The sequence below is a fragment of the Seriola aureovittata genome, chromosome 10, assembly GCF_021018895.1.
Source record: "Seriola aureovittata isolate HTS-2021-v1 ecotype China chromosome 10, ASM2101889v1, whole genome shotgun sequence".
In the NCBI taxonomy this organism is placed as follows: domain Eukaryota; kingdom Metazoa; phylum Chordata; class Actinopteri; order Carangiformes; family Carangidae; genus Seriola; species Seriola aureovittata.
In genome coordinates, this window is record NC_079373.1 from 524,538 (window position 1) to 541,861 (window position 17,324).

Genomic DNA, 17,324 nt, shown 5'->3' on the forward strand with positions numbered 1-17,324 from the left:
ACATAATAGAAAAGGGAGGAAAAACATTTCTTGTTTGTGACTGGTGTACATACCTGGCCTGGCATCAGTCACAAGCCATTAAAGAAGTTAATTGTAAGGACATGCAGAGTTATAGACCAAAAATTGACACTTCCCACCATCAAACTATCAAATTGATAGGAAACAGAGACAAAGAACCCTTCTCTCACAAACAACCATGCTTTTAGCATAACATAGAATACACAACCAGACCGTGGGGTCAAAGGGTCAGCTCCAGAGGATCTAATGTTGAACGAAGACACCAGGCAACTGGAGAGCATAGGCAAAATCTCCAGTTTGTAACAATAAGAGTCTGTCTATTGTAGTGATGCGGCTTTTTTTAAGACCCGCCCCAACCCGACCCGTCAGGAGATCCAAACCGTCCCGCCCGACCCGCAAAAATATGTGCTGATAATGACCCGAACCCGACCCGACCCGAGGAAAAAAAAAAAAAAACGCCAGTGAGCTTTGGCCCTGTCGCAAATTGTTTGTCTGTGAGGGAGGACGGAGTTTATGTCCACTGATCCAAAACGTGCACGATATTTATAGGCCCTTGTGCCACACGAGCAAACCCCTTTCCAGAGACAACATCAAATGGACGTAGGTCTGAGCAGCAGAACGCTACAAAGTCATCCACAAGTTTAGATTTTGCTGCGAGTGGCACATTGCTTTTCATGAATACTGGCATTAAAGGTTGTTCTGAATGAGCTTGTGTGGAAGGCTTATTAGGTTGTGGAGCCAACCCACGGCATGAATGCCGAAGTAGGTTTGATGTACCTGTTTTATGCCCGTCATATTTGTACAGCAGCTCACACTCAAGGCACATAACGTAGTCTGTAGGGGTGTCATCAGACAAGACGACTTGTCCAAATATTTCCCACACCTTGCTTTTTTGGCCAACCATCTGCACAACCTTTTCATCCCCCTTTTTTAACTTTTCTCTGATTAAGTTAGCCATGTCTTCATCAGAAGTCCCAGAGAGCTTGTGGGTGCAAGAGAGCCCTGCATTTGTGACAGTGGTCATGTCAATAGCCTTTAATAGGTTGATTTAGGATTTAGAAGTGAGAAATGTGTTTTCTCTTTTTGACCCGCCCCGCCCGCACCCGCAATATTTTAAAAAGCTACTACCCGAATCCGCCCGACCCGCGGATAAACCAGCGGATATCCGCTAGTCTATCACTAGTCTAATGATATTTGATTGTTTCTAATGTTGGGTCTGAGCTTGGACTCATGAACTGGACACCATAAATGTTGGATGTTCGGTTGTCTATCAATTTATTGGCTGTCATAAATTAAGAAAATATTAATATTAAAAATATTAATATTAAATAATAACTTTAAAATGAATTAAAGTCTTTGGGGGCACCAGCCTAAACTAATAGGCAAAATATCCAATATTGTTTCAGTCTAAAATTATTACTATTAATCTGGAACTCTGATAATTACCTTAATGACATAACCAAATTACCATATCAACAGTAAATTAAGTTGAAGGATTGGAATTCTACTAAGTAGAGGTTGGCAATATTCACGCTTGTGCAACATTAAACACACTGGTGGTTATACTTAAACATTTATTTACAATGGACAAAGTAAAAACATAATGTCTAATCTAGTATATACAGGTGTGTGTGTGTATGTGTGTGTGTATGTGTAATGGGGGTATGTCTGTGGGGACAAAGGCAAGAGGGCTGTTTCAAAGTAGTCACTGTGACCACATGACCTGCACAAAGAAGACTATACAGATGGCGGTAAACAAAGAAACTACTCAAAATGGCCGCTGAGACCACCTAGTGTGTGAGTTCCTTTGTTAGCCTAGCTAATGTAATCTAAAGGTACCAGGTTAGAGGCAGAAGGCTAACTGCCTGCAGGTTCTAGAACTGAGACGTACTACAGGTATGTGTTTGAACATACAAGTACCCGATTAACTGTATGTTTAGAGTCAGTAAATGGATCGATTTTTAGTACCTCAGGTGAAAGTGAGAGTGGGCACAGAGGCGAGCAAAAAACGGAAGAAGTATGACCCTGATTATTTAAGGTTTGGTTTTTCATGCATTGGTCCTGATGATGCTCCGCTGCCACAGTGTGTTATTTGCAAAGAGGTGCTAGCTAACGACAGTATCCGACCATGTAAACTCCACATTGAAACTAAGCACCACAATTTAACAACCAAGCCGTGGGAGTTTTTTTTTTTTTTTTAAATGTATTTTTTTGGGCTTTTTGTGCCTTTACTGATAGAGCAGTGGAGAGAGACAGGAAATGGGGAGGCAGAGAGAGGGGGAATGACATGCAGGAAAGGGCTTGTCCGATGCGGGACTCGAACCGGGGCCAACTGCAGCGAGGATCTCAGCCTCTGTACATGGGGCGGATGCTCAACCACTGAATGAATTGCGGTCACAGAAGAAAGCCATCCAGACATTTGGTATTGTAAATACCAAGGCAACCAAGGCATCATACCATACACATATACACATACGATTAAAAGCAAGTACCGGTCACGGTTGCGGGTAGAGGATGATCTGCCTTTATTCCTTTCTACAGCGCATCAAAGACACAGACTCACTGTTCCCACTAAAATCGAGGTGAGCAAATGTGTTGTGTGCAGAGTTTCAGCGTTAATGTGGGATAACGTCGGATGAGTGAAAATGTGTTTTTTTAAGTGAATAAGTTTTTTTTAACAAAAAGATGTTTAAATGTATTCAAAATATGTTTAAAAACACACAAAGGTGTTAAAATGTGTAAAAAAAAGATGTTAAAAACATATACAAAGATTGTGTTTAAAAAGATATTTGAGCACATTCGCAGATAAAGATGTTTAAAATATTTAAAAAATATGTTCAAGAACATACAAACTTGTTTTAAAAAAATAAAGATGTGTATGACATTTATTCTTGAAACATTTTTTTAAATCCTGCGTGGAACATACAAAGCAACATCAATAACAGTAATAAAAGTAATAATAGTGGGGGGGCGCGGCTGCTTTTGAGTTGAGAAAACCCCTGCTCTAAGCTTTTGTAGCTCTGTAGCTCCGTAGCTCTTAGCTCTAAGCTCCTAGCCACAAACTCATTGCTCTTAGCCACAGGCTTTCGGCCACAGCTCGTAGCCATTTTGCACTTTATTGTTTTCTTCCGTGTCCTTTATCCTTTCTTTGCCACATGCATTCTTTTAGTCTACACGCCGGTCTTTTATTTTTATAAGCCAGGTCAAGACCAACTGAACCAAAACAATAGAAGTGCCTCAGAGTAATTTTGGAACTTTTAATTATTATCACGTTTTCATTTTTGAAGCTTTTGACTGTTTTAGAGTCATCTGGTCAACGGCAGTCTTCTCTAAAGTTATCCAGCCAAAGTTAAGGGCATTAGAGTTTATTTTGCATCAACCCGCAAGAGAAGCCGGCAGATACACATCTGGCCACGACCACCTGCAGAGAAGCCGAGCAGAAATCAAGAGAACCCGAGACAGAAAGTCTCCTGGCAAACTCCACAAGAGCATACTGCTGAGACACCGCAGAATCTGTCACCGTGATAACTGGACACAGCCTCCAGGAGAATCCACATAGATCCTGCGTCTCCAGGGTTACCACGGCAACCACAGCCACCTGGGTTCCAGCCAAGGGTCTCCAGCTACAGCGCAACTCACAGTAGGCCGGTCTTAACTCTCTGCTCATGACTGTATTCAGTATTAGACACCATCCTGCAACTTGTTTCCAAGGAGTTAATCAGTTCCTGGAAAGAAATGGAATCAAACCCACTGCATCAAAAGGGGCAGCATCAGTGTAAATGCTGAAACAAGCTCTGATGAAATATGTGTTGGAAGCTGATGGTAAAGCCAGTACACCCAACACACTGACTGGTTGGACCCCAGCCAAGTCGAATGCAAGATTCAAACCTGTTTCAGTCTGCTAAAGCTTGAGCTTGCTAAAAGGATTGAAGAAAAGCAAGCCACACAGACATGACATGACAAGAAAAACTACCAGTTTTCACCAGTTACAGGGAACATGCCTACAGCAACAATGCAATTTGGTGTTCCCAAATGAGCCAAACATCATCAAGGCTATACCAACTGAAAAAGCTGGTGAGGTTCCATCCGCACCTGTAGTGGACTGTGAATGAAAATGGACGTAGCCTCCATGACATCACCCATAGATTTGTGAAGAGTAGTTCAGAGTGGGCGTTTCCGTCGTCACCATCTTGTCAGTACCAAAAATGGGCAAAATGGGCAAAATTAGCCAAGATTACATTTCGTGCACTCTCAAAGCAGTATGCCCTGATTGGTTCATAACTTTAAACCTTACAATAAAATGTAAACAGGTGAATTATATAAAAATTCACCCTCTGTACAGTTGTCATCAAGCAGTAAATTAGCCATAGAGAACTATTTTTTGTACCTGGCTGTAAACATGTTTATTTCTGCTGTAAAGTTGGACATTTTAAAATTAGAGTCTATGGGGATTGACTCACTTTTGGAGCCACCCTTAGGCGGCCATTTGAAGAAGTGCAGTTTTTGGTACTTCAGTATTGGCTTTATTTTTTAGCCTCGGAGGTTTGCAGCTTGGTAGTAAACTGAAGTTCACCAGTGTAATGCAAATACCCAGAATTGTTGTGAGTACTATCACAGAAGCTGAGTCTATTAGACACAGTATATTGTTCACTTAATTGTGTAAGAAATGACAGGGCCAGAGTATATTTCATTTTCGTTTATGAAAAGCTATAAACAAAGTGTATACTAGTGTGGTCTTTGCCAACAACTTGTGACTTTCAAATGCAGATGCATAATATGTTGCATTATGGTTGGCCAGTGAATAAGTCTATGGCTAGCCTTGCAGCACATTGTGTAACTGAGTGAGAAAACCTCCCCACTGAACATATGTATTGAGTTCAGTCTGCTTGTTGTGGATCCTGTCCAGTGTTTTACACCAATACTTCCTATTTAAAAGCCAGACACACCTGAATACATATTTGTACAAAACCTATGAGCTTTTTCCAAATCATTCCAACTGTAATACCTACCAACTCCAGCACCTATACTGTAATTGACCTTTGCAGTGGATCCGTTTCTGTTTTGTTACATAAAGACAATAAATATTTGATTACATTTTTGATGGACAGCTATACACATTTACAAGATTACTGCAAAGGTACAGTGAGTCACCTACATACTCTCCCCTCTGCATCTGCTTGTGAGATTGACACAGTCTTTGAAATAAGAAATAAAGCATAAGCATAAGTTCTTAAACTGGCCAGAACATTAACTTGCTGTCTTTGCCTTTATAGAAAACCAGCTGATTAAAGTTATAATCTGTAATTTTCCACATTAAAATGTCTAAAAACAACTAGACCTATATGTTGAGTTGTGTTCTTACATTATCCCAAATGTTTCCATCAATTCCCAAACCAGAGAAATCTGTGATTTTAATCCTGGTTAACGCTCCGTTTCATTTGTCAGCTGTGAATGACATAAAAACCTTTATGATCATGTGTCAGTGTTGTATCTGTCTGACAGAGGCTCAACATTTACTTTTCTCTAACTTTAACCCACATACACTTTTTACACCTTGGTGGTTTTCAGCTCTATATTTTAACCAGATGAAGGATCTTAGTCATCGGACATTCGGATATCAGAGAAAAAAGCTGACTAAATGTTAGACAGCTCAGCTCCCAGCCACTGGAGATGCCCTGTGACTGCCAAAGAGCGTCGGTGAATCTCTGACTTTAAATGTGAAACTGTTTCGACCTGTGTTTCTAAATCTACTACACAACTGCTGGACAATGTTTTCCCCCAGATTCTTCTGAACCTCTTCTCCTGGTTGTCTCCCCGTGTAAACTATACCATCTATTGCATAGGGGATGCGTGCATCACAAACCAGAAGATCTTTAGGCCGTACTTGGCAGGCTTGCTTGGCACGTACTGTAGAAACTTGCACCTACCCCTGAATGGCACAAGCTGTTCGTCCACAGTGACACAATCACTGGGGATGAATCGCTGTCTGCAGTTGACCAGGAACAGGTCCCATACATAGCGGAAGGCTGCCATATGGTCTGTTTCCAGTCGGAAGGCTCTGGTCCTCTTATCGTCGAAGCGCCAGGTACGGCGAATGTCTTCAAATCTTCCAACAGCCATAGTGGCCTTGTACATGGGATTATGTAGAGGACTCCCAAACAACTTACGGACTGATACATCCCAGTTCTTCTCACTTCCTGCAAGCAGGGTCAATCCAATGAAGGCCATGAATTCATCTTTGAGGACATTTTTCCATTCTTTTCCTCTAGCTGTTGCTACTCTCTGTCCTTCCAAGTTTGTGCACTTCATCACCTCTTGTATTATATCATTAGTTTTAGCTAGTTATAACGTAGGCTAATTTGTTGATAAATAATAATAACAACAGTCATGAAAGACACACACACAATATTATATGAAGATAATACTTACACGTATCAGCTCTTGCTTTGTAAAATAATCTTCCTGAGGGGTGACACTTCTGATATAGTCTGTGTGATCCAAAGTTAATTTATTCCTGACAGCCTCAGTTGATAAGAATCAAAGGTTCCCATTGGATTCCATAGAAAATGCATGCGGGTCATTTTTGACCCACTTATGGAAGCTTGGGGTAGTATTACAAAAACTACAATTTCTTAAAATGTATAAAAGGTAAGTTAAAAATGTAAATGGCATTATATCAAAAACATGTTTTTTGAGGAATACCTGGAATATGAAATAATAACAATTTTTCATTACGAAGATATTTCAAGAAAACAACCTCACCGGGTCATTTTTGACCCACTTATGCATCTAAGGGTTAAAAGCCAGACACACCTGAATACATATTTGTACAAAACCTATGAGCTTTTTCCAAATCATTCCAACTGTAATACCTACCAACTCCAGCACCTATACTGTAATTGACCTTTGCAGTGGATCCGTTTCTGTTTTGTTACATAAAGACAATAAATATTTGATTACATTTTTGATGGACAGCTATACACATTTACAAGATTACTGCAAAGGTACAGTGAGTCACCTACATACTCTCCCCTCTGCATCTGCTTGTGAGATTGACACAGTGGTCCTTCTTTGAAATAAGAAATAAAGCATAAGCATAAGTTCTTAAACTGGCCAGAACATTAACTTGCTGTCTTTGCCTTTATAGAAAACCAGCTGATTAAAGTTATAATTTGTAATTTTCCACATTAAAATGTCTAAAAACAACTAGACCTATATGTTGAGTTGTGTTCTTACATTATCCCAAATGTTTCCATCAATTCCCAAACCAGAGAAATCTGTGATTTTAATCCTGGTTAACGCTCCGTTTCATTTGTCAGCTGTGAATGACATAAAAACCTTTATGATCATGTGTCAGTGTTGTATCTGTCTGACAGAGGCTCAACATTTACTTTTCTCTAACTTTAACCCACATACACTTTTTACACCTTGGTGGTTTTCAGCTCTATATTTTAACCAGATGAAGGATCTTAGTCATCGGACATTCGGATATCAGAGAAAAAAGCTGACTAAATGTTAGACAGCTCAGCTCCCAGCCACTGGAGATGCCCTGTGACTGCCAAAGAGCGTCGGTGAATCTCTGACTTTAAATGTGAAACTGCTTCAATCAGTGTTTTTAATGGCTATAATCACTGGGTCTGTTTGATTTCCCGAACTACTGAACTGAAGGAATCCAAACTGGGAGAAGCTTATGGTAATGGTGGTAAAGATAACTCTCATGATTCCGTTATTTCATGACGGACGAGGTTACAGACTGCATTTAAAGCCAGGTGTGAGTTAAGCAGGTCTGAACTGTTGAAGTGTGGATTTATGAGGCATGTTAGAGTAAAAGTAAAACTTTACAGTGTTGGGCAAACTCACTGGACTGTACAAGCAACACTGGAAAGGACCTCTTTTTCCATGGACTGGGCCTAACCTAACCTAGCATAGCACAGCTAAGCACAGAACTGTTTAACCTAAGGGTAGGTGATCTGATGATCATATATCGTGGACAATCTTACTTTAGCATGTGGTCTATTTTTCAGATGCATTGTACAGATCACGTCATTAAAGGTTTCTATATTTGGATATTTAATTTCAAAAGTTCAGCCTCTGTTAATCAGCCCATGTTAACTGGTAAACAAATAGCCCACTAACTACAGCTGGACACAGCAGTCTGCTCTGCAGCCTTGGTTAGTAGCTCCACATGAACCAGTTGTCCACCTGAGCAGAACAAGAACCACAGGTACCCCGGGTTACACACACACACACACACACATACACACACACACACACACCTATATACATTCACTAGATTAGACATTGTGTGTTCTTACCTTTGATACCATGTAAGTAAATGTCTCTGAGTACCTGCTGGTATGTTTAATGTTGCACAAAGGTGAATATTACCAACCTCTACTCAATCCTTCAACTTTTACTAACTATTGTCAACTGGGTAGGGCCATGCATCATCATAAGTGATTTCTGGAGTGATGAAATTCCAGAGAGTCATCAATTTCGGAAATTAAAGTTAATTGATCGCCTTCTATTTCCTGTTACAACTAGATGAAGTGAGTCAAAATTAATCAGTTACAACACATTATTAGCAGAAGAACAATCAGCTTACAATTAACAGCATGCTACAAATGAGAAATATCAAAAAACATAATAGTGTTATTTATAATTAGCATATATCATGAGAAAAGTAGAAATGTGAAAAATGTTTTAGATTTAGCACAGTCGTGTGCAGCTGGCACTGGAAAGATCTATGTATTTGGTGTTTGTGTGTAAAATTTGGAAGCTAAAGTATCGTTTTCAGAAAAGTTTATATAGTTTTCGATGTGCTTGCTTTTGCGAGAGATGTAAGATATTTTGTATTTTGTGTATATGGTTTTGGTTTGTGTGTGTGGAGCTTTGACAAACAGGGCCATAGTTTGAGGAACTGTGTTTTTGCAAAAGTGAAAAACTATCAACAAAAAATGGCAGGCACACTAATGTGTTTGCTGTCTATAGTCGGTAAAAGAGATGCAGCTTTTCTGCAGAACTGAGGACAAATGTTTTCTTACATTACCACTCTCCCTGGTTTAATATGAACACAAACGCAATGGGGAAACAAAATCTCTTTATTCTCAATAGTGAACTGAAGATGAAATGAACATAATGTACTGTAAAATACAGTAGGCCTATACAGTATTATAGATACTGTCTGTGTAAGTGGCAGTGTGTAGCAAAATGCTGTGTGTAGTGTTTTGCAAAAAGTGTGAGGCTGAGAGTTAGAATTAGTAGTGGTTGTAGTAGTTGTGCAAACCTGGGCGGACATTTTGCTTCTTGTGTGTCGAGTTTCAAAATCTGTGTATTATTCTTTACAATCATAAAAAACGTAAACTACATCATGGGTCAGTGGGTCACAGTGCCAATGTAAACACTAGATCCGCAGATGGAGATCAGAAAGGAAGTTGATAATTGGAGGGTAAAGCCTTAGTTTAACTCCAACAATGAATCCATATAATCCAGCTGTAGCGACTACTTTTCCTAAAGGCCGCTGACAGACTTAGGCTCCTGTCTGTGACACGTCCACAAAATCATACAGAAATCCAGATGATGTTTACCGAAGGTTTATTGAATGAAAAAACTCAAAAAGGACTGACAAGCAGCTGTTCCAGAAAAATATAAAAACCTGTTGTGATCCGACTGTGAGAATAAAGTGATGATAATACGATGGTGATGATGATGACTATGGTGACGGTCAACAGAAAATATCGGAGCTCTACCAACTCCCTTTGTCTAAATCTCCAGCCACCACCCAAGTGAACACGTAAAATGTGTCAATCTACGGAAGTGACGCAATACGTGCAGCCCAAGCAATTATAAACCTAAGCAAAAACATATTTTGGCTCCTACAATACCGGCCCCTAATTATTGTCTCAAACAATAATAATTACATAATTATAAAAGATAATCACACACAAGTATAATCCAACATTATGGAGAGTCTATTTTGTAGATCTTCTTTCTCCATAATGTCGCCAGACGTTATTGAGCACACAGTCTTGAGAAAGAGTGATCTTTACCATCACTCTGAATCTGAAGTAAAGTCTGTAGTCTGTGTACTGTAGTGTGTGCAAGGGGCAAGGGGCAAAGTCCAAAAAACAACTAAATGAAGTCAGTTTAGGCATGTCAAAGTTCCTCTACCTCCAGTAGAAGGCAGACTTTGTTGATCGGCCTGTTTAGAAAGCCGGTCTTGGTCTTTATCTGCACATGATGAACAAGTCCCTTTTTGTTAAGAATGGTCTCAGGAATCTTTCCAGTTATCCAGGAGTTTCAAGGTGCTGAATCATCCACAATGATCACAATGTCTCCTGGTGTAAAGTTGCGTCTGCGATATTAGACCATTTCTGTCATTCCTGCAGTTGTGGAAGATATTTTTTAATCCATCTTTTCCAAAACAGATCTGACATATATTGAATTTGTCTACACCTGAGCGTATATGTCTTCTTTCTCAAACTGTCATGGTGGAAGCAAAGGCATACTTTTAAGAAGCAGAAGGTGGTTTGGGGTAAGTGCTTCAAGGTCATTTGGGTCTGTAGAAGCCTTGATGATAGATATAGATAGACGACTATTTAGGATTGCCTCAGTTTCACATAAAACTGTGTGAAGACCCTCCTCATCAAGACTTTGCACATTTAAGGTGGAGTTAAGAACCTTTCGTACTGATTTAAATAATCTTTCCCATACACCTCCATGGTGTGAGTCAGCAAGGGGATTGAAGATCCAGTTGATTCCCTTTTGAAGCAGTGTGTTATGAATCTAACTTAGATTCCAGCTTTCAATTGCTTCCTTCAACTCAAGCTGAGCTCCCATAAAATTGGTGTCATTGTCAGACCGTAGTTCTTTCACTTGACTCCGTCTGGCTATAAAGTGCCGAAGGGCGTTGATGAAAGAGTCTGTGTCAAGCGATGATGCCACTTCGATGTGAACAGCTCTTAGAGCTAAGCATATAAAAATGACACCATAGCGCTTCACAATACTCCTTCCACGCTTCACTCCGAAGGGTCCAAAATAATCCACTCCAACATATGTAAATGGAGATTCATCAGGATAGACTCTATCCAGGGGCAAGTCTGCCATCTGCTGTTGTCCAGGGGGTAGCATTTATGCGCCGACAAACAACACATTTTGACACTATTTTTAACACAGTGGTGCCAGGAATCCAGCATTTTTGTCGTAGTCTGGATAACATATGGTTGCAACCACCATGACCCACCTCTTCATGAACATGTCGAAGAATTCGATCAGAAATGTGGAAATCTTTAGCCAGTATGACAGGGTGTTTCATCTCTTCTGGCATTGCTGCTCTGCTAAGTCGTCCTCCAACTCTTAACGCATCATTTTCCAGGATGGGGTTGAGTTTAGGAATGTGACTAGTCCGTTTAACATTCATTCCTTTCCTTAAACTTGAGATTTCATCTGTAAATCTTTTTTTCTGAAAAAAGAAGATTATCTCCATTTCAGCAGCAGCCAGTTCTTCCACTGTGAGATGAGGGTTTTCCTGAGTTTTGAGATTTCCAGTCTCCTTTTTTTTGCAGGTCTCTCTGGTGGATGTTATTTGGATGAAGTTGAGCAAGTACACCACTTGCTTGTTTCCTCTTTCTGCTAAGATCCAGAAGCAGTCTTTTCATTCTGAACATCCATGCTACTGCCCTTTTCAAACAAGTCCAGGATGAGAAGTAATGGATAAAGTGTGTTACTGGATCCACCTTTTCGGACATTATCTGAGTAACATTTACAGTTATGCTCCTGACTTCAGAGTCTTTTAATGAGATTTCTTTGTCATCACTGAGACACTCAGGGAAGTCACTCCTGAACTGTTGCTCCCACAGCTCATCAAGTTTTACAACTGATATCCTGTTGACATTTATTGTTGACTGTTCCTGAGGATCTTCTTTTTTTCCTCCTAATGGTCCAATAACTCTCCAGTCCAGCAACTTCTAGGCCTGAAACAATGCTGGTTTCAAAGACTTTATTTATTATGTATACACTGTTGCATTCCCCTTTTTAGCTTTCACTTGCACAGGCACGATTGAAGTTTGCAGTTATCTTCACTGGACCCAGTAAGACCACTGGTTTGCACAGAAGCTAAAGCAGTCGTTTTAGCTGCATCCTTTATTTCTGCTTGCTGTTTGTCCATTTCCTTTTTTCTTTGGTGGATATGCAACATCCTGGGATGCTTAAACCACATATGTTGCAGCTGAGTCGCTCTCTGCGGTCTTTGCTGAGGTGCCCTTTACACAGACAGCCAAAACATATTCCATTTTCTCTTAAGAAAGCAATTTTCTCATTATGTGCCCCTTTTTCTAAATGTGGACACATATCCAAAGCATGTCCACCTCCACAGAACAAACAGCTCCTCAAACCAAGCAAGCTTTCCTTTTCCTTGGTGCCTTTATCACCTTTTTCTCTGTCTGCAAGTGTCACAGTGGTGGCAAAGATACTTCCTTTTATTCTTGGTTGAGGCTGTGACTTTGACCTCCTTGGCTCTTTCCTCGCTGTGTCACTGATATCTCCAAACACTGGATCTGTTACAATCTTCACCTGCCCTTCTAGGAAATTCACCATATCCTTAAAAGTAGCTCTTTGACTGTGTTTTTCCTGGAAATCACAGACCATAGTTCTCCATTTATCCCTCAGCCGATAGGGCAATTTCTTTATGATGATGAGCATATTAGAAGGTATATCGAGCTCCTTCATGTGGTTGACGTCTTCCATAGCGTTACAACATCCTCTTAGAAAGAAAGTGAATGCTTGTAGAGCCTTTGTGTCATCAGATTTTATTGATGACCATGAAAGAGCCTTTTCCATATAGGCTGTAGCAATTTTATGCTCATTACCAAAATGCTCCTGCAGTAAAGATTCGGCCTTCCTGAACCCTCTGTCCGAGTCCATGTGTAGGCAGCTCCTCACAATTTCCCTTGGCTGTGCTCTTGTATATTGTTCCAAATAATATAGACAGTCTCTGGAGTTTTCATTCTTGCTTTCAATACTGTGTTCAAAGCATTTAATGAACATTTGGTACTGAAGCGGATCACCATCAAAAACCTGAATTTCCTTCTTTGGCAAAGAAGAAAGACATTGTTGCTGAATTAACAATGTGGTGATTTCATTTTGTTTTTCCATAACTGAGAGGATATTGTTCTGTTCACCATTATTTGAAGCAGGTAAGGTAGTTGGAGATGTCACATGTGCATGTTTATCTGCATTTCTGATGCTTGACTGGAATGTCATAGGAACTGTGGTGAGAGATTGTAATTGAGTTGTTATTACAAGTGTATTACTGGTTTGTGGATTGGTAATACCTTGCTTTGGGAGGATTTGTCCTTGTGTATGCATGTCTTGTAACTTTGTCACAAATGATCCTACTTTAACATCAAGTGTTTTCTTTTCCAGTTGTCCTTTCTCAAAATATGATGTCATACCATCAGACATTTTAGATAGATGACTCTGTACAATGAATCCTCTTGAAGCTCCAAGCACCTGCACTTTAGCCAAAGTTGCAGCAATATCTGCCTCCATCTCCAGCTGCTCTTTTTTCCTCCTAAGCAACTCCTCCTGTTCTTCCAAAACATGTTTGTCTTTCAGCAGTTTTTGTTTTACAAGAAGAGGAACTACTTCAGCCTCAGCTTTAATGTGTGCAGATGAAGTACTTGACACTCTAGAGCTTGATCTAGAAGAACGTTGTTTGCTCCTCCTGCTGCTTGCAACATTTGACACACTGTCACCTGGTTGTATTTCTTCCTGTATGTCAGCTGTTGCCTTAATGTTTGACTGGGCGGAGTGAATGTCATGTTGAGTCTCAATGTGGGGAATTTTCTCCTTTGATTCAACAGGTGCTTTATCAGGTGAGATGGGAGAAATGTCTGTATCTGTAGCAGTTGGTGGATCTGCGGTCACATGACCTGTTTTCAGAGAGTGTCTTTCAGTCTCAAAAAGCCATTGTTTCACATCTTCCATGAAATCTGTGTTGCATTTCGTTATGCGTGTAAACCAGTCACTCTGGGTTTCCTGTTCCTCTTTGGGAAGCAATACAATAACTGATTCATGTGTTGCTTTTGCATTTTCATACAGTTGAATCAGTTTCTCCAGGTTGCATTGCACATCCTTTGCATTTTCATCCATTTTCATGAGCTCTTTTATTTCATGTGTGAGCCCTTTAAGTTTTTTCACAGTTGACTGACGTTCCTTTTGGAGAGTTTCAATTTTGCAAGCCAATGCCTTGGTTGTAAGCTTGACCGTCCTCCTGTCCTCCATTTCATCATTCACTTCATTTGTCCCACTCATTTTGACGTTTTCCAACGTGCATGCTCATCAGAGATACACAGCAACACATAAACGCCACTCCATTTACTCCATAGATAGTAAAACATTTGTGTAGTTAATAAATCTCTTTATTTACACACAGTCGTTGTCCTGGTGTGTTCCTTTGAAGTATAGGCTGGAGATCCATTGAATCAAGATGTAACAACTTCTCATATATAGACTGATTCATTCTGGATTTATAAAGTAATAAGTTATTTCCTCTTCAGATGATGGTGCCCCCAATTAACATGGATTTTTTTATTATAAGATTATGGCCTTGGTACACTACATTATGGATCCAAATTATTTGTGCAATGTAGAAGATTTAAATTAAATCAAATTCCTTTGACAGTGCTGTATTTGGTTAATAGATGAATCATGTAGCTCAAACGTTTGCCTCCAAACAACAACCCCTCACTTATGGGGATATGGATTATATATGGATTGCGTTATAATTGTTGGCTCTATACCAATGGCACTGCAAGATAATGTAGTATGGTACTGTACATCCAAGGCCAGTCAGTGAATCTGTTAGGTTACTTCTGTAGAGCATCACTGACCAATCAAGTGACCTGGGCTCTGTTCAGTCGCAAGCAAGATCTGTTTTCCTCACCTTTTCCTCGTGAAGTGGTGTTTTGTTTTGCATGTTGTGTTTTCGTTTTTGAATTTGAATCTACTCATTTGTAAATGTGTTTTCTAAAATGTTTTGTTCCGTTATGTTGTGTCTTGGGAAAAGTGTTTTGAGTATTTCTACCTGAATACTTAAAAAAAAGCTACATTGTGTGACTGCTACTTGAAAATATTGTTAAACTAGTAGTGTTGCTAGATGTTGTTCCTGAATACTGTACATGAATGAGTGGGTTGTTTTGGACAAACGTAGCACACATACATACAGGTAGTGACAAAGCTGGATAACTAGTTTTAAAAGAGACCCAGATGGAGGGACAGAGAGAATGGACAGAGGCGTTAGGTCTCACCTTTTTGGTGGGCATCTTTAGCTTCATGAACTCGGCCTCTCGACAGAGAACGTTCCAGGGAGCATGAATCTTCACGAAGCCCATCCCTGGAGTCTTGGCCTAAGAGAAATATATAACATTCAAATACAACTCAGTTGTACAACATGTGTTTTAATGTTATCAGGAATATAAGCCCCTTTTACGCTGGTCAAAAAACCTGCTAAGATCCGCTAACATCAGACTTTTGTCAGCAATGGAAAAGGAAACAATTAACATCACACCCAGGTCACAAGACTCTACAGTAGACATAGGTATTTATTGGCTCCATCTCTGAACATCATTTATGTAAACACAACACCCATGAACATGGTAATTTTCACCCCTTTTCCTGCTGTAAAGTCTTTTGGAGCACACAGAGATTGTAAACACACTTGTCACCTGAAAAGCACGGTGCTGTTAAACCAGAGACACCATGGCTACACTGCACTTGGGGATATGAAGCGTGACAGATCTGTTTCACCAGTTTGCACGGCGGCATTCATAACTTAAATCTAATGATGTGAAAGTTTATTTATATAGCTTTCATGTCATGTATTCCGTATATTTTAAGAAGTCAATCGAATAAGTCGGATGAAGTCCAGCGACAGGTAAAAAACCACAGTTCGAAGGATATCAATAACACAGCTACAGAGGGGGAAGAGGAGAGTACAAGAGGGGATGCAGCTGAGACTGAGGTGAATAGGCCAGTCAAGGAGAGAAATATGGAGCAGAAAACTAGAGTAAAATGGCCGAGGGCAAATAGCAAGAAAGAATGGGAGTCTGTCAATAGAGATTTGTCAGCAATTTTAAGCAGACTAAGAGGAAATGCAAGCGATAGACTAGAGAAGATGGGGGATATAATTTACTCCTATGGTGCAGAAAGATTTGGGGTGCAAGACAGAAAGAGGGTTGAAAGAGCACAGTTAGTTAAGTCGAAACGGCAAAGGGAAATGGAGAAATTAGTTAAGGAAAGAAGACAATTAAGAAAGCAGTGGAAAAGGGCAACAGAGGAAGAGAGGGGGGGAATTAATGTGTTGCAAGGAGATTTGAGAGGCTGACTAGCAGTACTTAGAAGGGCTGAATATCTTAGGAAAAAGAGAAAGAATAAAGAGTATGTAAGGACAGCGTTTTACAGGGACGCTTTCAAGTTTGTTAAAGGATTGTTTAACCAGGAAAAGGGAGGGCAGCTTAAGGCAACAAAGTTAGAAGTAGAAAAATATCTAAGAAACACATATTCAGATTTTGAGCAGAATAGAGTAATAGGCCTTCCACCTGACATGCCGCCAGTAGGAAAGATAGATCATGAGATGGATGTTAGACCACCCAGGTGGAAGGAGGTTAAGGAGGTAGTCAGGCGTGCAAAGGCTTCTTCGGCCCCAGGGCCAAATGGAGTCCCCTACCGGGTTTATAAAAGCGCACCTGATATCCTTAAGTTTTGTGGAGGCAATTAAGAATAGTTTGGGAGAAACAGGTTATTCCCAGAGCATGGCGTAGGGCAGGAGGTGTTTTTATTCCAAAGGAAAAGGAATCCTCAGACCGGAGTCAGTTTCGAATGATCTCTCTCCTAAATGTAGAGGGGAAGATCTTCTTTAGCGTAGTCGCATGGAGATTAACTAGTTATTTAGAAAGGAATAGCTTAATTGATACTGCAGTACAGAAGGCAGGAATACCAGGTTTCGCAGGGTGTTTAGAGCACACTAGCATGATTTGGCATCAGATTCAGGCAGCCAAGACAGAGAAAAGAGACTTGAATGTCATATTTTTGGATTTAGCAAATGCATTTGGTTCAGTGCCACATAGCCTTATTTGGGAGGCATTTGATTATTTTAAAGTGCCTGGAGTAGTGGTTAATTTAGTAAAATCGTATTTCCAAGATATTAGGCTGTGCTTAAGCACAGCAGGCTTCACAACAGGATGGCAGAGGCTAGAAATAGGCATTATGGCAGGGTGCACGATTTCTCCATTGGCATTCACAATGGC

General features: G+C 40.1%; 1 protein-coding gene across 5 annotated transcripts in view; it reads right to left on the minus strand.

Moving 5' to 3' along the window:
* The window catches only part of LOC130175898 (anoctamin-1-like), a 144,199-nt gene that overhangs the window by 103,921 nt on the left and 22,954 nt on the right, over window positions 1-17,324 (minus strand). For all 5 annotated transcript variants that reach the window (XM_056386535.1, XM_056386534.1, XM_056386539.1 and 2 more), the window contains one exon: window positions 15,327-15,425. In XM_056386535.1, the coding sequence (XP_056242510.1) occupies window positions 15,327-15,425 (99 nt within the window). The remainder of the gene's footprint in view (window positions 1-15,326; window positions 15,426-17,324) is intronic.